Source organism: Cryptomeria japonica, chromosome 8, assembly GCF_030272615.1.
Source record: "Cryptomeria japonica chromosome 8, Sugi_1.0, whole genome shotgun sequence".
NCBI classification, from domain to species: Eukaryota; Viridiplantae; Streptophyta; class Pinopsida; order Cupressales; family Cupressaceae; genus Cryptomeria; species Cryptomeria japonica.
This window is the reverse complement of record NC_081412.1, coordinates 339,725,085-339,745,953: the sequence shown is the minus strand read 5'-3', so window position 1 is coordinate 339,745,953 and position 20,869 is coordinate 339,725,085. Positions and strand designations below refer to the sequence as shown.

Genomic DNA, 20,869 nt, shown 5'->3' with positions numbered 1-20,869 from the left:
AATAATTGACAATGCAAATTCACCATTTTTATTTTTGTGATGGCTAGGGAGAAGTCCTAATTCAAGAGAGTGCTGCAACACATATTGTGGAAATCTTCTTCAAAATGTTCATTATGGGGGACAAATGATGGAACAATGACCATTTTTCCCTCCAATGTTCATTATGGGGAAGAATGAAAGAGTAGGAACATAGACTGGTTTCTGATTAGTTAATAGTTTTCATAGTTGTAGAAATCAGTTTGTATTCGGTACATTTTCTAATTCCATATATGTACAACATCTATTCACATATATTAATGAAGAAAATTTGTGTCATAATCCTCCATCATTCATTATGTAGATGATCTGCAAATTATCATATTACTTTTATTATTATTCTATATTCCTTCATGAATCTGGTATAGAATTTTCAAAGATCAATATCCTACTTCTTAGACTCAAAATAGTCACTCTTAAGTTGGACTAATTCTCCATCATCTGCACAGAAACACAATTGTATGTATTATCAGATGGATAATTGAGTCTCAAGATTTCTATATTTGCAGTAAAATAAAGAAGACTTCTGCTATCTTATCACATTTACTGAATGTCAATAAGACCAAGTGATTTAGAATAGGAAAAACAAAAGGCTCACCTTGAACATATCCCCTAGAATAGACTGTAGACCACTTCTGCGACGCACTCCATAGAACCTTTCAGCTATCTCATCTAGCAACTGTTAAAGAACAAGAATAATTCAATGTGAACTTTGTATTTGTTAGATATAGTCTCCAAACTTTGTATGCTTGATTTGTTTTTTTCAAATATACCGTGGAAGGATCAGATACAATATCTTGAAAATTTCAGGCATCTATCACTTGTAATAAATAATAAATGGAAAAAAGGTTATAAGAGTAAATATTCTATATCATCAGGGCACATAATTGTTGAAGAATTATTTCCCATTAGCTTTTCAAAAATAAGCTAATCAATAGTGTTACTTAATTACCTCATTAAAGGAGGAATCCCGACTAATGCTTGACTTGTAATTTTGTCGCAACAACTGAAAAAGTGGCAATGCATCCCTTTCCAAGCTGCACTCATGATGATTATCAAACAAAACAACCATCAAACAAATACAAAAACTTGTAAACGAAGAGTAATTAATTCAATAAAAAAGATCTATTTGTATAATTTCCTTTTTTCATCCAAACATATATTTCTTGTCATGACTCATTCAGAAAAGTTTAGGCAACCTGTTAAGTCCCCTTCATGTATAAGATTAATCCATTTTCTTGCCTACTGAGTTTTCTTTTCATTGTCTGTTATTTGTGTTGTACATTTTAATAAATTATACTATGCTGATGTTATATTCAACTGCCTATTGTTTTTTCGTGAGCATGTCATATGGGTATGGAAAATTTTAGTTGAAACACCAACTGTGAACAAAAAACTGAAATCTGTACTGTGGCCATGATAATAATGTTCTTTAACAGGCAAAGGATCTCTGTAAGAATTGCAAACCAACTGTAAACCAATCCTAGAAAGAGATAGGAAAAACAAATTCAACAAACATCTAATTTTTTTGCTGTCAGATTAAAAAAACGTGCGATTTACAGTGAATGAACCACATTTCTACGACAACAAACAGAATGGAAGAAGAATTAAGTTTCTAGTGGCCTAACAGGAATGCAGCAAAATGTGGCAAACTCCAGGTGTTGTCAAGCCCCTCTCTTTATCAGAATAGTGGTGATAATTTTTCAAACTACTCTTGACTTCTGTTACAACTTCAGACTGTAAACCTTTGCCAAACATTTCAACAGTAAGAAACAGTTTGAAAAGCATAACGGCCACTATTCTTGCTTTTAACATCCCATTCTTTTTCTGGTCATCCACCTCTACTTGATCTTCAACAAGTTAGCTTGTGTAACACTCTGTTAGAAAACTAACAGCGACTGGCAAAACTCAAGAGCTTTTGATGCGGAATTACCAAAAATTTGCAGTTTTTCACAACATGGCACCAATTTTTCTGCTATGACTAATGAGTTTTTGACAGACTTGTTTGCCACATACGGGTAAACGATTAAATGCAGAAAGTAAACGCACAAAACATAATTGAAATATATTAAAGAACCAGTTTCTGTATTAATTCAACAGTCCATGTACAACAAGTGCTTATAACATTAAACTCAGAGGCCACTATCATGATGACACTAAGAAGGAAAGGTATGCAATATATAATATCTGAAGGGGTGCGACCAACCGTCGTGTCCAACTGCCCTTCGGGACGACTAACTAACTGACGAAACTCATAATTATCGACGACAACATAACATAACATGACATAATGATCATTCCCGGCAACATCATCCCCCCCCAAGAAAAGAAGTCGTCTCCGAACGACTTAATACAAAATAGAGATGACATTAAACAAAACCAAGGTAGAGAACTGCAGGAACTGCTAACGCTAGTCGAGCGTGGAACTCATACACCTGCTGCATCCTTGCCTAAAAACCCTTTTCTACTACCATCCGATGCTCAAGTGCGTCCTTTGACATCACAGTCCTCCTGTGCCTAACCCAAACTTGTCTGCAAAACACGCTTTTCAGTCTCAGCCTCCACCAACTGCTACTCAAATGATACTGTCTCCCTAGCCCATTTGTCCTCGATAGCCACCCACGTTGCCCTCTCGGCATCCAACTCCTGGGTACGCTGAGCTAAGTCTCACACTAGTATTGCCTCCAACCTGGTGGTCAGCTCCTCCCGAGCCCTTTGTGCATCCACCAAGGCAACCTCTCGTCCAGCCGAGACATACTCCGAGTTCCTCAAAGCGTACCATTCATACCTGGAAGTGGCCACAACCTTTGGGCACAAAGGCTAGGAGACGCCTCAAATCCTCCATCACACTCCCCAAAGGTTGATAACTGAACTGAATAACTCCCTAGTGCCGTATGACTTCGTGTGCCTGCAATGCCTTCCCTCAGACTTTGTTTGTACCTCCAAATCTGTCTCCTGCTGAGCTTCAGGCTTCTTTCTAACAGTACGGGACAACCCAACACTTACCGTGCCTTCTCTGATGCCCTTCGCCCAACTCAAAAGTGTATTGTAGCTCAAAAATAAACTGGGGGTCTGGGGCAGCGCCCCAGCGGGGTCGAGGTGCACATCATTTTTGTGATATTTTAAGATGCCAAAAACCTGCTTCTCCAATCTAAGTATTCAGTGTCCTGGCTCCAGACTCCATCGAATGACTTTAACCTTGGTCGTCGTTTTTTTTTTTTTACTTTCACGTACCATCACCACCGTTTATTCCCTTTCACCCTCTTTTAAACTGTCGCCACTGTGCTACTTCAAGCCTACGGACTGTAATGTCCCAAGCCTGTACAAAGGTTATCTATCGCATGATGGAGTGAACCCATACGGTGGTTGAGTCGTACGGTGACTAGGGTCACCCGAAGCTTGGTGTCGTACAAGGATGAATACCTGCCGAGTTCCACCCTAGGCCGGCTACCTTCGTCGACGGTGGTGCACCGTATGGTGTCCCACTGCACGAGGCCTCTCCACAAGGGGCCTCACCGCAGGGGTGGTGCACCGTACAGGGTCCCATTGCACGGTGGTCTCCCGTACGGTGGCCCGCAATTTTTTTCTTTTTTTTTTTTTTCTTTTTTGTATTTTTCAATTTTATTTTTTTTCAATCTCCTAATCTAATTGTCCAGAGAGTCCCATATCTCTGGGAACACCCTTCATCCTTCTCGGTTTGGCTCGCCCAAGAGTCTCCCGCTTTGGTCTGGTGCCTCTGGAGTCGTCCCCTTCCATCCTCTCGGGTCCCCCTTCGGACTCTCGGGTGTCCTTCCGGACTCTCAGGTCCCCTCCGGACTCTCGGGTGTCCTTCCGGCCTCTCGGTCCCCTGCACGCTTCTCATGGTAGGGTTTCAATTTGGACACGTTGGTGGCAAGTCTATTTTCAATGGCCATCCGAAGACTTGGAACCATAAATTCTACAAGAACCACGGTCTCCTTCCCGTACATAAGAAGAAGAATAATAAAGATTTTGAAGGTTGCGACCTTCCACACAGGGTTCCAATCGTTGCTGACACGAATGATCTTGGGATTATCTACGTCATCGAGGTTTGGGGCGTCTCCCTTCCAATATTCTCTGCATTCTGGCAGGTACACCTCCTCTGTTACTTGCTCTGGTTCCTCTACTTCGAGCCTGTAGCTTTGGAACATTTCGTAATCCTCCATCTGCCAGTGGAAGAGCTCGTTCAATGACGCCGTCTCATCCTCGGAGCACTCTCCTAGTTTGAGAATCCCTTCGTCGTTAGGCTCCCTGCAGCCTCGTCCTTCGTCCCTCAAGTCGCCTTCTCCTTCACCCTCCAATTCCGAAGATGATGCCAGTTCCTCACTAGCCAACTGCGTCCCAAGGTCTTTAAACTTCCTTCCTCCATTCTCCATAGACAGTGTTCTTCCAGTTGTGGGTGGCCTTGGCTACCACCAGCCACCCTCTCCCTAAGATCGCATCATACCCTTTTTTCTTTAGTGGGATTACCACGAAGTCCAGTATGAAGGGTTGCGTCCCGATGGTAACTTGTTGGCCCAGCAGTGTCCCGATGGGTTTGATTCCATGTTGATCTGCTCCCAGCAGATTGAATGTAGATGGCCACAACGTCGACTTCCCCAGCTTCTGCCAGGTTTCTTATGGAAGAACATTCACTCCTGATCCACCATCAACGATGGTATCGGTTAGAATGGTGCCAAGGATACCCATCTCCACAATGGCCAGGTTCCTTCCAGTGTTAACTGCTAGCAACCTGGGGTCTATTACAAACCCCCCAGGAACATCTGTGCGGTGGTTGGTATTGGTGCGTGGTTGGGAGAGATTATTCAGCAACGCCATTTGTAATTGAGGCATCGTCTGGAGGAGGTCGTGTACCTTCACAGGCACCTCCAGTTTTAAAATTTGATGTAGTATAGCCTCCTCCGCATCCGGTCGGCTGGAAGTACCCGTCGTACCCTTCGCCTTCGCCCCCTCTCGTATCTCTTTCTCAATTTCTTCCCGTGCTTCCCATACCCTTCGCTTCTCTGTCTCCGGGTCTGGGCACATTGCTTGTTTGGCTTGGGCGCAGGTTACGGCCAGCACTTCCTCTTCTTTGGTTTCCTCGATATTGAGCAAGTTGATGCCGGACTTCGAGCAGGTGGCATCTTCGTGGTCTCTCAGTCCGCACCATTTGCACAAATATTGTGTGGCCTCTCCCTTCGGGCAGTCTCGGGCGAAGTGCCCCCACTGGCTACACGCTCTGCATTGTACCATCGGTCGGCCTTTGGAGTCGTATTGGATCCGGTTCCTTGTATTGTTATTGTTGTTTCATCCTCCCCACCGGTTATCTCGGTAGCCTCCCGATGTTGCATTGTTGTTCGCCTGGGAGCTGTCGGTACCGCCCGATGTAGTTGGTTGTTCCTGCGTAAGCAATGCTTGTTGGTTTCGTGTTTTCATGTTGTAGGGGCATTGCCTGGTGGGATGCCCCATCAACTGGCATATATCACAATAGGCCTTCTTTTGGCAGGAGCCTTTCGTGTGGCCATCCGTCTTACATTCCGTGCACCAAAGCTCCCCTTCGTTCGTCTTGCTCGGACCTCCCTTCATAACCTTCAGCTCTTTCATCATCCTCAGTATGTCCTTCTATAGGACTTGCACCTTTTTGCCAGACTCGCCGTCGCTGTTGCTTCCCTCGGAAGAGTCATCATCCTTGGACGAGCTATCCTTCTTTTTCTTCTTGGATGTCTTGGTCTCGCTCTCGAGATCCATCACTCTATTATATGCATCATCGTACGAGGTTGGTGGAACAATTTTCATCTTCTTTCGGATGGAGTGTTTCAGTCCCTCCACGAACCATCTCTTTTTCAACGCATCCGCTGGTTGACTCTCCATTTTCCCCAACAATTCCTTGAGCCGCTGACTATAGGCTCAGACCGTCTCGTTCTTGTTTTGCTTTGTGCCATAGATTTCAGCTACTATTTCATTGTCGTCTCTGAGGAGGCGGAACTCTATCCCGAACTCCTCCTTCAGGTCGGGCCATGTGTCGACTTTGGCCTTATCCATATCTGAGTACCAGTTGATGGCCACTCCCCTTAAGGTTGCTAGAAATTGTGTTACCCATTCGTCCTGGTCGATAACACCATTCGCTGACCATATGGTTTCGCAAGTACGGCAATGGCGGACGGGATCTTCCTTCCCGTCGCCGTTGAACTTCGGCAACTTCTGCTTACTTGCCATTCCACCACTGGGTCTCGCTCCTCTGGTGCCTTGTGTGCTTGTACCTGGTGATCCTCCGCCTCCGCCTCCTGCACCTGACCCTCCACTCGTAGGTCCTCCGGAGAAGGTTGTTGACCCTGAACCGAACAAATTGCCTCCCGTATGGTACCCTTGTGCTCCCTCGGCACCGTCGGCCGTACCATCACCTTCAGTCGTCTCCCTCCGATTGTCCTCCGAAATGGACAAGTTCTTTAGTAGGTCTCTGGTAGCGTCGATAAGGTTTAGACTTCGCCTTGTTTGTTCCACCAACTCTTCACGACTTCTTACCCTACGATGGTATTCTGGCGAACTGTAGAGTTCTCCTTCGGCACCCTCCGTGACTCCTAGGTTCCCTTCAGAGAGACCCTATGACAGTGTAGAGAGTGTAATTCTCTCTGTCTATCTCTGCCTCCACAACCTCTGTGACACCTCCTGGGTTCCCTTCGAGCAACCACTCGGCCGGTCGTCCCTCGGCAAGCTGCCTTAGCCTACGCCTTCGTTCTATTTGTTGTCTGAGATTCAACGCTCTTTGTGCCACTTCCCATTCGTCACTTTGTATCTTTTTATTTTTGTTCTTATTTAGTATATTTGGCATAAATCACTTCGGTACATAGCAAGCACACCATGTACACAAATTTTTTTTTTTTATTATTTTGCCTTTTGGCCACGATTTATATCAACAGTGTGCCGGGATTATTACAGGGTTCAATTTCCCTTTCGCCTCTTGCCATCACGCTCTGCATCCCACGACGATTGTTCTGTTTGCGCGTCGTCGGCCTCTAGGTTAATCTCACCGACAGGTAGGCTCATCGTGTCCATACGCCATCCGCTCATTCCTTTCCCGAGTATGTCTAGGCAACGACGCCAAATGTTTGCCACATACGGGTAAACGATTAAATGCAGAAAGTAAACGCACATAACATAATTGAAATATATTAAAGAACCAGTTTCTGTATTAATTAAACAGTCCATGTACAACAAGTGCTTATAACATTAAACCCAGATACCACTATCATGACGACACTAAGAAGGAAAGGTATGCAATATATAATATCCGAAGGGGTGCGACCAACCGTCGCGTCCAACTGCTCTTCGGGACAACTAACTAACTGACGAAACTCATAATTACTGAGGACAACATAACATAACATGACATAATGATTATTCCCGGCAACAAGACTCCCCTAACAAAAAATCCATGTGCTGTATCATTTTTCATTTTGTTTCCTGATTTCAACCAGCAGGCAAGGACGTTTACAACCAACAGTAGAACAACCTGTCATAAGAGTTTGGAATGATTTTCAAGGCGTGTTTGAAGATTTCCAGTACATATCCTTTTTTTTTTCAAATTTGAAATTAAAAATGTTAAAAATCTAAGGGAGATTCTAACCTTGTTTTTTCTCATGACTTTGTAACCCTACCACATACTATTTCATTCTATTTTACCCTACGAAATTTCACCATAATATTATTTTTTTGTAACCCTGCTGATTTTTTAAGCCAGTATGCTATTTTGGGTGGGTAACTCCCCACTGAATTCCACAATTCTCACACCATATAATGCAGGGAATTTTGTTGAAAGATTTTGGTAGCTTTTGCAGCAGGTGGAAGGCAAAATAATTTACTGCCATCAGCAAGGCTTATCTGCAATCAAGCTCTCCACCTCCACCCGCGGTTCCTTCATTTTTGCAACCATCTCCTGGTTAAAAACTAAGAGCTACCTCCATTTTCACCACCATCTCCTGGTTGAAACGTAAGGGCTGCCTCTTCCAGTTCGGCAGTAAAAGGTTACTTCTGTGCAAGAAACAACAGGAAGTCGGGCAGGGAAAATTTCAGCTAAAGAATCAAACAAATGATTCAAGAGCTTGATAGCCTGCAGGGGGATTTTGATCAAGAACATTTTCCAAAGAAATTAGAAAATGAAGATTTATTAGATCAGAAAGAAGATTGGGTTGTGCTAGAGGATGAAGATAGTCTTCAGCTTGTTGATAATGCATTGCTTGAAATGGATGCATAGACATCATTTGATAATCCCATCTTTGAGTTGAATGATGGAATACCTCTAGCTTTCTTTAACACAAGTGATGACAATAATAAGATATGGAATCCAAGTGTGGTGTTCAGTCATGAGGTGGAACCACTTGATTTGCTTATGGGACCACCGAAGATAGTTGATTGTTTGTTTCCTATAGTGGACCACAATGGAATAGATCATCATGGTATGATGCTTGACTTTGAGGGTTCACTACAAGGAGAGTGCTATTATGGTTTAGAGTTTGCTGGGAGGAGAGCATTAGTATTGAAACTTCAAGCATCATCAAACACACTCTAGATGGAGTCCACTTGAAGATCAAAAGAAGCACAATATAGGCATCATGGAGCTACTTTTTGGGTATGTATGCAACAGTCATCCTCATGGGCTATCGGTGTCTAATGATGATGGGAGAAGCATACCATGGGAAGTCGTGGACTCAAAATGCCACAATAATGTTGTTGTTTCTTTTTCGTTCAACCACATTATAAGTCTATTTGTGTTCTTACAAGTGGATTGGAGAGAAATTTTGAACAAGATTTTAAATTCTTCTAAGTTGGTGACACTTGGAAAGGTGATTTCAGCTGTGGTAATGATAATTTATAATTCGGGATTGGGATTTTCAGTGTTACAGTTGTAGTTCTTTTTTATTGTTGATTTTTTCAAAATCAGACTATAAGTTGTGGCTTTCAAACTTGAAAAATTGCGCAGTCATGGATTATTTAGACCATTCAGTCACTTGAAAAGGTACTAGTATGGTTTCGGATTGAGAGAACAACTATTTCAGCTACCCAAGTTCTATGTTGGATGGGTATTTTGGCAACAAACGGGTATTCTTCCTTACCTACAGCTTGCATTCGTGATTTGAACAGTAGAACGTCTTTCAGCTGTGAGAGGGATAGCAGCAATTTTCTTAAAACCATCCAAATGGTGCAATGCAACTATAGTAATGAGAAGCCAAATTCCGATGATATTGCTGATTACTTGCAAAGAATTGTTGATCTATTGTCTAGAGGAGTTCGGGAGGTTTTCATGGCGGATGTATTGCAGAAAGCTACTTCAAGCAGAAGGGATTATAAACTTCCTAGGTTGGTTTGGGAACTAGGAATCTAATTGATGATACAAGATTGATCAGAGGTTTGAGACTAGTAATTGCTTGATGGCAAGCAATTCTAGGGAGGGAGGATTGTAATGTCCCCATTTTTATGTCATATCGTTTTGTGAGTTTTTGGCCAGTTTTAGGTTTTCTCATAGCCATCTAGGTGTGCTAGGGAGAACTCCAAACCTCTTGGAGGGTCCAAGTTCAATTTTTATTGGTATTTGTTTATGGCGTTGAGCTCAGTTGGTGATGTGGATCAATATGACACTCTTGGTAGCATTTTTGGCTTCCTAAGGTGTTTTCCAAACTTCTTGGAGAGTGTTGATGGGCATTTTATGACCACCCCAACACAGAATAAAGTGCCAAAAGACACTCTATCTTCTCTAGAGAAAAGACCCATTGTTGCAAAGATCATAGAGGTGACTCCAAGGTTCCTACTACGAACTTGCGACTATATGTTGGATATGAGCTTGTTTGGCTTGATCTAATGTGATGGTAATGCAAAGGAACTTACATTTGGATCATTCTTTCACTTCTTTGCTATGACTGGAACTTGATCATCAAATATTGCAATTTCATGATGCCTCCCTCTTTGAACGAACCCAAAATATACTAAAAATAAAAAGGGGAAAGTGTTAGTTAATCTATTCTACTCCTAAGGACAATGATATCAATGGATAGTGCTCCAATGGACCAATTCAAAATAATCAAGTCCTGCTTCGCCAAGATCAACTACAACTCCACAAGAACTGGTGCAATCTTCCAAGGATGCTGAAGGATTTTCACATCGAGAAAGTGCATTGAATACCCAAAACGGCTCAATCTAGACGACCATCCACAATTGAACTTAGCACAAATTTACTGGCTCAAGCTAACTTTATATTGCAACTTATAATCAACAAGATGCAAAAAGTATAAACCATGGAAATTCATTAAACACCATTACATTCTCCATTGAAATCAAAGCACTTTATCTAACAATTTTGAGAAATTGGAAGAACACCATGCAACAAGATGAAATCAGCAAGAATCCATCATCACTTCAGTGAAATCAAGCTTTATTCCTTCAAGTCTTACACCAATGTCTTCTCCTTCTCCTACTCTACTTGTACTCTAATAGCAAAAGCTCTCTACTTGAACTAATGAGCTATATAATGAACTACAAATGAGAAGGCATGGCCTTTTATAGAACAGCCAAGATTGATTTGAAATCAACGATCAAGATTACAAGATGGAACCCTAATTAGGGTTTTACTAACAATAGCTTCTATGGCATAGAAAAGTGGGTCCAGACCAATGAGAAAATTACATAACACTTGTCCTTTCGAATCTAAACCAAATAAAATATTATCAGCACCTTCTAGAAGCTCTCTTGGATAAGTCGGGTTCATTGGATTTGGTCCTGTCGACTTGAATACACGTGATTGGCCGAAGGTAAGTAGGCAGCGTGTCAATATGTTGGGTGCCATGTAGACTCGGCAAATCATCACGAGCAATATTTTCAAATTGCATCATTTTGTGATCAATGGTTCTAACTTTGATTTACTTTTTAGAAACTATCTCTCCTTGATCATCTTCTTCCTTATATGTACTTTGTTGGGAATTCACCTCCTTGAAATGGATTCGACTCCCTTGTCGACGATTTTCTCATTCTTGAAATCTTTCACACTTTAACTTTTAACTTTTGATTTTGGATTTCTAGAGGAAATTCTTCCTTCTACATTTGTACTTTAACTTTGATCTTTGAAGTCTTGAACCTTGAATGCGTTGAACAAGATTGTCTTGAATTAGACTTCTTCACCCTAGGTCTCCATGCTACCTGATGTCCTGATGTAGTCTTTGGATTGGATAGATGAATCCTTGATGTTTAATCATTTTCTGACTTGTCAAGAATGCCACGTTTTATCAAAATATCTCCTTAGGAACTTCAATTTTATGTCTCCAGTGGCCCATTTAAGATGGCCACATAGATTATGTCTTTAGGCATGAATCCACTTGACTAGGGAAGTTACGCTCCTAGGTACAATTGAGCAGTGAAGGAGGATTTTTTCCGTGAGGGGTTTATCCATGACACTTGTGAAATTGCACTCCTAGGCACAAATGAAGCGGCAAAGGAGGATTTTTGAAACTGGGAGAAAATCCTTGGCAATGAGGAATTTGCGCCCCTAGGCGCAATTTGAGCTTGGAGAAGGATTTTGAGGTGAGTGAGGAATTCTTGATCATGATGAATTCCCTTTCCTTGGCAAATCTGGGAGGCAGTGAATTGTATCTAATGCTCCAACAAAATTCAAATGTTATTCAAGACAAACAAGAAATGCTAATTGATGTTCCACAACAACCTCCTAATTTAGTAGGAATGGTCCAAACATCGTCTAAAGTTTCAAAACAAGAAGACATAATGGCAGAAGTTCTTAGGGACATGGACATATTCCAAGAAGATGAGATTTTAACAAATGAGCTCCCACAGACTTCACAGAAGCACGAACTTGTCCAAAGAAGACAAGAAAAGAATCAAAATGTCAGTAATCAAGTAAAACAACCAGTGGTCTTTTACCAGGGAAAGGACGAGCCCGCTCCATTCTAACTATCAATCAGAATATTTGGAAAACCTATACATAATTGCTTAGTAGACTTTGGTGCTTCTAGCAACGTGATGTCTCTCACTATGTGCGAAATATTGGGAGTGATGCCTACACAAACCAATAAGGTCACTCACTTGGACAAAATAGAAGTCCCTGTTGTGGGGGAATTAAATAATATTCACATGCAGTTAGCAGTAGACCTAGAGTGCAAAGTTGTATTGACATTTATGTCATTGATATCCCTGATGGCTACGACATGCTTTTAAGCAGAGATTGACCAAGAAGACTGAATGGATATATTTAAACCAACTTTTCTCATATGTGGTTACCATGGAAAGGAGTCCTGAATCAAAAAAAGATTGACAGTATGCCAAAGCTCAAATTGATGATTACTGAATATGGAGAAAACAATGAAATATTGTTTCTCGAAACGGACTTAGGTTTCTATAACCTAGGGTGGATGAAATCTTAATGTGCATCACCCAGTTAAAAGGGTGTTGAAGAAGAGTCAAATAATATTCACAGAAGACAGTCAAAATATGAATGAAAGGCTATTTGAAAGTTTAGGGACTTCATTTGGACAAGTGTAAGCCAACAAGTAGTAATGAGATTAAGACCAAGAGTGACAAAACTGTGGTACCACCATTCATGAGCAGCTCCCTCCAAGTGTAGTGTAACAAATTTGATGGCGTCCTCTTCAGGCATTGGTCTCAATGATAGGTAGTTATCAAACTTTTGTACCTATGACCTAGCTGTAGACTTATTACTTCCATCAAAATAGGCCAATGTAAGCTTACCAAGACCTTCCTGATAATCTGTTCTTGCTGCAGCATATTGTTCATTTCTTCCACCATTTCTCCTATTCCTTTGATTCATGAACTGATCAGTGGTCCATTGTTCTCTCAAATCAGGAGGTGCCAAGTAAGCCTGTCTTGCTTCATCTTTGAAAGGTACAGTTGCAGCAACTTGTGGTTGTTCTTCTCTTTCTGTAAAGCTAGGAAAAAGGGGTCTAGAGGCTGATCGGACAGTTATTTCTCCTTCATGGTTACCATTGTTTCCATTGACTCCACTAGTTCAGTTGTGTTGTGGTATTGATGATGATTTTGGGCTGCTTGCTGATCCATTCTTGCAAGTAAGCGTGTCATCATGTCAAGCATTCCATCGAACTTCTTTTCCATTGTCTCTTCCTTTTCCTCCTTGGAAAATCTAGTGCCTTCTGACATGGTTTCAACTACTTTGCCGATATCTCTTTCTCTTAGAACCTCTGAAAAATGTCTCTACTTCAGGAACTTGTGGATTTTAATACCATTGTCTTCTTAGTTCCCTATTATAATGTCTGATATCTCTTTCACTCATCTGACAACTGACTGATTTTTTTGAATCATAGGATGGTAGGAAAATGGCTTTGATACCACTGTAATATCTCTTGCTAATATAGGTGTAAAATGATGAATTTGAACTCAAGGAATATTGTCAAACACTTTGCATACACGCTGAAATCTATCATATACTGACTACAATTGATGTAGGAAGATGTACAACAATCAAACATGAAGAATACACCTCATATGCATTTTCAAACTGAAATGGACATTCTATCAAACACTTGCCATATACGCTTCAGAACAAGCAAATTTGAATATTCAATACTGCTGTCATAAAGTTCTAATTACAATTTCAGATTTGCAAGATGCAGAATAACATTGATTTCTCAAACATAAATGACATATGAAGGTACTCTAATGGCTGCCCCTAATCTCTGAACACAATGTACTCAGAAAATTGACCAAAATATAGACCCAAAGAGATCAAAAACCTAATTTGCTGATGCCAATTGAATGAGAAACCTTCAGCAATGATCGCGGATTTTTTATTTGAATTTTGGAAGGCTATATGAGGAAAATCGCCCACCTTGCAGCTAGCCGCCCCTACCCTTGATGTTGCAGCATAAGCCACAAATAATTGCAGCCTTCTATCGCCTTCAAAACATGATGGAAATGGTCTAGATTGGGGAAAATGATTGGTCAAATACCCAGAATTATTTGTCCCTTCTATCAAACACAATAAACATAAATGTGAGTCTCATGTGGTCTGATCGACCTCCATGGTAGAACTAATATAAATCTGAGAACCACCTCCAAACTTCGCAAAATCACCTTTAAGTTACTATAAATGGAGTGCCTATCTGCCCTCAATAAATGGATGCCAAAACTGAAATCAGTCAATCCAAAGATGAAGGCTCCATATCAAACCAAACTCCATGGATGCTGAAATGAAGCTCAATAAGCCCTATGTGAAAGACTGAAGTATCTTCCACCACAATGCAACCCTTCGGAGTATCTTTCACCACCCCCCTTATGCCAATCAAAGAGAGTTATCGTTCTCTAAGACTGAAAATGAACTGCAGAAACCCTTGGCTCCACAAGCTATCAAGCAAAGAAGATTTAAAAACATTGGATGATCCAACAATGAGCATACCCCCTCAATTTATTCTTTTTCTCCAAGAGATCGGCCACCTTCTAGAAGATTCCTTTTAATAAATTAATATTTAATTGCACTTTTAAATAATATTAAAATATCATCATAATATAAAGTGAAAATATCATACGTGAAAGTACATTATTTCACCCAAAATCATATAAAAATCAAATGTGAAGCCGCACGCACTGCCCAAGCGACCCTCTCATCAACTATCTGGCCTACGAGGGTCAAGTAATAGGCCCAACTCCAATGTTTGAATACTAGTGAGAAGGGGACATTACACCTTGCCTAGATCGTTTATAACGTAAGGAACTATTCAGAGTTGCTATGAGATAAGCTACATGAAGGGGTCAATTATCATCGTCAAAAAACATCACAAATTTACTAATAAAGGATAGACCGAATTGAGAAGGGTCTACCGTGGTCACATATTAAGCATGGTATCAGCATCAGTGGAGGTACGCGGAAGGAACCCAGTCGAATTATTTGCAAGATGGAGACTACATTCGATACCCAATACTATCAAGTATCGCTACCAAAGATACCAACCAGTCATTGATGGAGGAACAACGATTATGATAATAACTAAGCCCGAAGACTCTGACATAGCTTACGCATCAGCAAATAGCTGTTTCAATATATTCAACAATCGATCACCAGTATCAATACACAATCATTCGAATATACAAGACTCTCTAGGAATATATTCCCACAAAGTAAGGCTTTGAATCAGAGTTCCCAGACTCGCCGCGAGTCAGGCGAGTTCGCCGAGTTGGCAAGTCGAGTCAAGCTTGGCGAGTTTTGCTGACTCGCGGCTCGGACTCGGCAAGTTTTGCCAAAACTCGCTGAGTCCGAGCTCCAGGACTCGGCCGCGCAATATGGGCAATTCGGATTTTAAAAAACAAAAAAAATAAAAGCTTTTTCATTTGTTTTTTTTTACCTTTCTCTTTCATATAACCCTAAATTGTCTTCTAATTGTTAGTTGTGAGAAGAAGAGAGGAAAAGTGAGAGAGAGGAAGGAAAACAAGAGGCCATAGGTTTGCAACCAGCAAGGAAGAAGAAGAGCATCAAGGAGACCACAAATCACATTGGGGAGGCCATAGGCTTGCATTGAGAGCATCAACGAGTCCAAAGCAAGACTTCTCAACTCATTTGAAAGAGGTAAGGTAGATTTTGCTGGTTTTTTTAGGTATGTTAATGGATTTTTTTCATTTGTTTGTTAATTTTTTTTTAGTTTAACAGTTAACTTTCCAAATCTTGAATGTTTTTATTTTTTTAGCTTAATTACAATGAGAGAAGTAGAATAATAGCAAAGTGCAAACCCTACATTTTTTTAGAAAAAAATTGTAAACATGTATTTACAATTTTATTTTTTTTTAAAGTAGGGTTTGCTGATTTTTTCTATTAGTTTATAACTTTATTAAATTTTCTTATTGCAGCAGCCTTCACGTTTAAAAAACATTCATTTTTCACAATGCCTAAAAAGGATGAGGCTTGGAAATATACTAAAGACTTTATTGGCAGACAAAAAAATCAAACAAAATGTTTTTTTTGTAAAGAAATTAATTTTGGTGGCATCAATAGAATTAAATACCATATTGCCGGCATACCTGGCCATGATATTGAGGTATGCAAATTACAAACTCCTGAGGCAAAACGTTTCTGTTATGTCCAATTAGAAACACATGAACAAAAAAAGTTAACTAAGAAGAGGCAATTGGAAGAGTTAAGTGCTATTGGCTCCCATGCACCCACATCCGCATCCGCATCCGCATCCACATCCGTAGGCTGTGTTGGAGAGGGTTCTTCAATGCCTCCCTTTCACCCTAGTGCTTCTGCTAGTGCTAGTGCTTCTACTTCTACTCCTCCTAGTGGCACTATTACCTTTGGCCCTAGAGTTCGGAAATCCAGGTTGGATAGTTATTTTGTGCCGCGTAGTACTCCTGGGGCACAACCCTCGCTTGAGGGCATGGGTTGGAACAAGGAGGTTCATGACGCTGCAAGAAAACAAATTTGCAAGTTTTGGTACTTTTGCAACATTCCATTTATTGCAGCCAGGTAATTCTTTTTGATTTGATTGCTTTAAGTTTAAAAGTAAATTTATAGTTTGAAGTTGAACTCTACTTTGTCTAATCATAATCTATTTGTGACAGGTCTCCTTATTGGCAAGGCATGGTAGATTCCATAACCATTTGTGGTGCGGGGTTTAAAGCCCCTACCGATGCTAAGTTAAGTGGCCCCCTCTTGTTACAAATGGTTGAGGATATGAAAGTTGAGCTAGAGGACCACCGACAGTCTTGGAGCCAAAAGGGTTGCACCATCATGACAGATGGTTGGACGGATAGGAGGAATAGAACACTCCTAAGTTTTCTTGTTTCCTGCGGAGGTGATTGATCATGATTCATTCTAATTTGTACTTCCCTAAATGCATTGAATAAATTAAATTTTGATTTGTTGAAAGTTTGAAACTCTATTTTCAGGATCCACCATGTTCTTGAAATCTATTGATGCTTCCTCACATGTGAAAAATGCCACATACTTATGTGAGGCTATTGAGGAAGTCATACAAGAGGTGGGGGAAGAAAATGTGGTGCAGGTGGTGACAGATAATGCAGCAAGTTATGTTGTTGCAAGTAAATTTTGAACTTTTCAAGTCTTGATGGAGAGGCATCTATGATTATTTAAAATTTTCTTAACAAATCAAAATTTCTAATTAACTTAAAATTGCTGCAAGTAAACTTTTGATGGAGAGGCACCCGAAAATTTTTTGGTCTCCTTGTGCGGCCCATTGCCTTGACCTCATGTTGGAGGATATTGGTAAGCTTGAATGGGTGAAATCAATAGTTGAAAGGGCCAAAAATATCAGCAAGTTTATCTACAATCATGCATTGGTCCTTAGCATTATGAGGCAATACACGGGGCAAAAGGAGTTGGCTCGTCCTGGTATCACGAGGTTTGCCTCAAACTTCCTCACACTGAAATCCTTGATAAAATCAAAGGCGGCTTTGAGGCGTATGTTTGTTGGTGAGGAGTGGACTTCCTCATCCTATGCTACGACCACTGCAGGGATAGATGTGGTAAATTGCATTTTTGATGAGCCAAGTTTTTGGACCCCCTGTGGAGAAACCATGCAGGTAAATTTATTACAATTTAACATTTAGTATCTACTATCTAGTATCTACTATTTAGCTCTGATACCGGTTCTTGCCTATTTTGGCTGGGTCCTGGTCCTGGTCCGTGCCCGGTCCTGGTCCCAGCCTGGTTCGCCCTGGGTCCCACCTGGGTCCTGCCCAGGCGGCTGGGTTCCCTGTGGGTCCTGCCATGACCCACAAGGAACCCAGCCGCCTAGGCAGGACCCGGGTGGGACCCAGGGCGAACCAGGCTGGGACCAGGACCAGGCGAACCCAAGAGGACCCGGGTAAACCCAAGCCCGTGGGTTCCCAAAAACGGGGCCCACGGGTTAGAAAGCAATTAAAAACAATAAAAAAACAATTTTTTTAATCTTATTTTTACATATATAATTTTGATGTTTGAAGTTTGAACATATATATATATATATTAAAAAAAATTAAAATATATATATATATGTACGGACGAACCCGTACCCGTACCCAAAATATTTTTTTTTTGGCCGAATCCGCGAATCCGAACCCGAATCCGAACCGGAACCGGTAACTTAGCTATTTAGTAATTTAATTTTAATTTATTAACAATTTAACTTTGCAATTTTTCTTTTTTTTAATTTAATTTGTGACTTAATTGTTTTTGTTTAACATTATGTGTAGGTCACTGAGCCCCTCGTAGTTCTCCTACGAGTTGTTGATGGGGAGAAGCCCTCTATGGGCTATATATATGAGGGTATGGATAGGGCCAAGGAGGCCATTAGGTCCATATATGCAGGAGATGAGGATAAGTATGGCCCCGTTTGGGAGATTATTGATAGGAGATGGCAGAACCAGCTTCACAGGCCCATCCATGCAGCAGCCTATTACCTCAATCTGGCATTTCGATTCCGTGATGACTTCAAGGCAGATGAGGAGGTTCTTAGTGGCCTGTATACAGTGGTTCAAAAGTTGTGTACTGATGGCACAGCCTCAAGTACAACGCTCCAGCTGGATAAATATAATAATCGAGAAGGGGCAATCTTCGCAAGCAACATCTGCATAGAGGCTCGAACACAATTGCAACCAGGTAGAAATATATGTAAACTTAAGATTCTTAAGTTTATGGCTTATGCATTTTAATTTTTGATTTTATAATCTAGCCTTAAAGTTGGAAATGAGTTTGATTTCTTTTTCTTTTTCGTTATTTCAGATAGATGGTGGCAAATGTTTGGGCCCTCAACCCCAAACCTTCAAAAAATTGCCATCCGTATTTTGAGCCAGCCATGCAGCGCTTCTGGATGTGAGCGCAATTGGTCCATGTTCGAGCACATCCACTCAAAGAGGCGTAATAGATTGTCTGTGGAGAGGTTGAATGATCTTGTTTTTCTTCATTACAACCTCTGTCTTAGGACCAGACAGATTTTGGACACTGACTCCTCTCTGATCACTTTAGCGGAGATCGATCCAGAGTCTGAGTGGATCACTGAGTCTACTGATCCCGTCTTCACTGAGGAGGACCATGAGTGGGTTGACCAGGCAGACAGAGAGGCTGAGGCTGTGGCTATGGCAGAGGAGGATAGAGCACGATCCGGCACAGGCACCTCATAGGCGGAGACTATGGCTTCTCAGTCATCCAGGACCTACCTTAGACGCATTTGTAGGAGGCAGACAGACTACTCTGAGGCTGAGGATGAGCTAGAGCCTGAGCCATAGACTTGTTTTTGTTTACAGTTATATATATGTTTGGGAACATTTGATGTCATGGATTTTATATACATTTGACAACATTTATAACTCTATATATCTATGTTTTCTATTTCCTTCAGCTACAATTTACATTTCTACGCATGTGATGGATGTATGTTTATGTATGTGATCAAATTAGCTTCTATTTGATGATGTTATAGTGTCTTTAAGCTTTATTCAATAATGGGTGCATGAAACAAGTTTTAAATCGTTAAAAATCTCTAAATTTCAAGGGTTTTTTATTTTGCCGAGTCATAGCCGAGTCGTCGCCGAGTCATAGCCGAGTCACGAGTCGAGTCGGCCTTGCCGAGTCCGAGCCGAGTCCAGGTCTGGGAACTTTGCTTTGAATGGATCATAATAGTCTTTGCCAAGGCCATATCTATCATATTTTCTCCCTCTAGGAGGTGCAGATTGAGGAGCATTTCAGCCCCATTCACTATGAGATTTGGGGCAGATATTAGTGCCTCTACAAGGACTCAGACAACAATCTCTCTACTTTCTTTATAAATCCAAACCACCATTGCCTATCTCTTTATCTATGGAAGGGCATCACCCTACAGCACAAATCCTTGTCTTCCGCATCTATTTTCACATCTATCAATGCTAATTGGCTTACCACAATGTTAAAAGAATTCAAGTTTTGTCACAAAGTATCCATACTCATTCTTAGGGAATATAAAATGCATAGATGGATTCTACTCCCAATCTTTGTGTGAAGTTTATCCCACTTATCAATAATCATATTCAAGGGCATCTATCCACCCACAACAATCAAGTGGGTCTCAATCAACTAAGAGATTCTCCCTTCAGCCGACTAACATACTAGAGCATCTAAATGATAATTATATGGTCAAGTCTAGGAAATATCAAATATTTATTTTTTGCTATTTTCTACATTTTCGAAATTGCATTTTTGGAAGCCTTTATAGTAGAATTGGCCTCCAAAACCTTCACTTGCAGCTAAGAAAAAGAGCCTAGTGCTTCACTCCAAGGCAACTAAAACTAAGTCAAGCTTTAGCAGTTACTTAAGATAGCCAAAGGAAAAATACCTTTAAAGCAGCTCAAACTAGGTTAAGTTTTTCTATTTCGAAGAAACCAGGAAATTAGAAATAAACATTATATTTTCAATATTTCCTATGTTTGACCATGCAATCGTCATCTAGATGCTCCAAAATATTAATTGGATTATCCATCTTGAGCTTCCAAGGCTCAAACTTTTGTCTATTGAGCTTCTCAAGCTCCATCCTCAAAGTAATTACCATTTTGTATCTTAGGAACCTAAATTAACCGATGCAAAGGTCCCACTAAATGCCCTTGTTGGAATTGCATGAAAATTACATTGATGAACTATAGTGTTGTCATTGATGTCAATAGTAAACGGTAATGGAGTTGTATTGCAACCGGTAGTGATGAGGTATTGCAACCGGTAGTGAAGCAGTTGGAAACCGGTATTGTTATTTCAAGCAGAGTGATCAACCGGTAACCCTAACCAATGGAGCTTGGAGAATCGGTTTATGATCGAATAGTGATCGGAGATGATTATGCCACGTATGCATGT

At 40.8% G+C, this 20,869-nt stretch overlaps 1 protein-coding gene across 5 annotated transcripts in view; it reads right to left on the bottom strand.

Annotated features, from left to right (window-relative positions):
• Positions 1–270: 270 nt before the first annotated feature.
• The window catches only part of LOC131078974 (protein GET4), a 237,742-nt gene continuing 217,143 nt past the window's right edge, over positions 271–20,869 (bottom strand). For 4 of the 5 annotated variants that reach the window (XM_058016845.2, XM_058016857.2, XM_058016850.2 and 1 more), the window contains 3 exons: positions 989–1,073; positions 635–715; positions 271–477 (listed from right to left, as the gene is read on the bottom strand). In XM_058016845.2, the coding sequence (XP_057872828.2) occupies positions 463–477; positions 635–715; positions 989–1,073 (181 nt within the window). In that variant the 3' untranslated portion in view covers positions 271–462. Of the gene's footprint in view, positions 478–629; positions 716–988; positions 1,074–20,869 lie in introns of those variants that run through there. The other variant, XM_059209744.1, reaches the window with a different exon arrangement.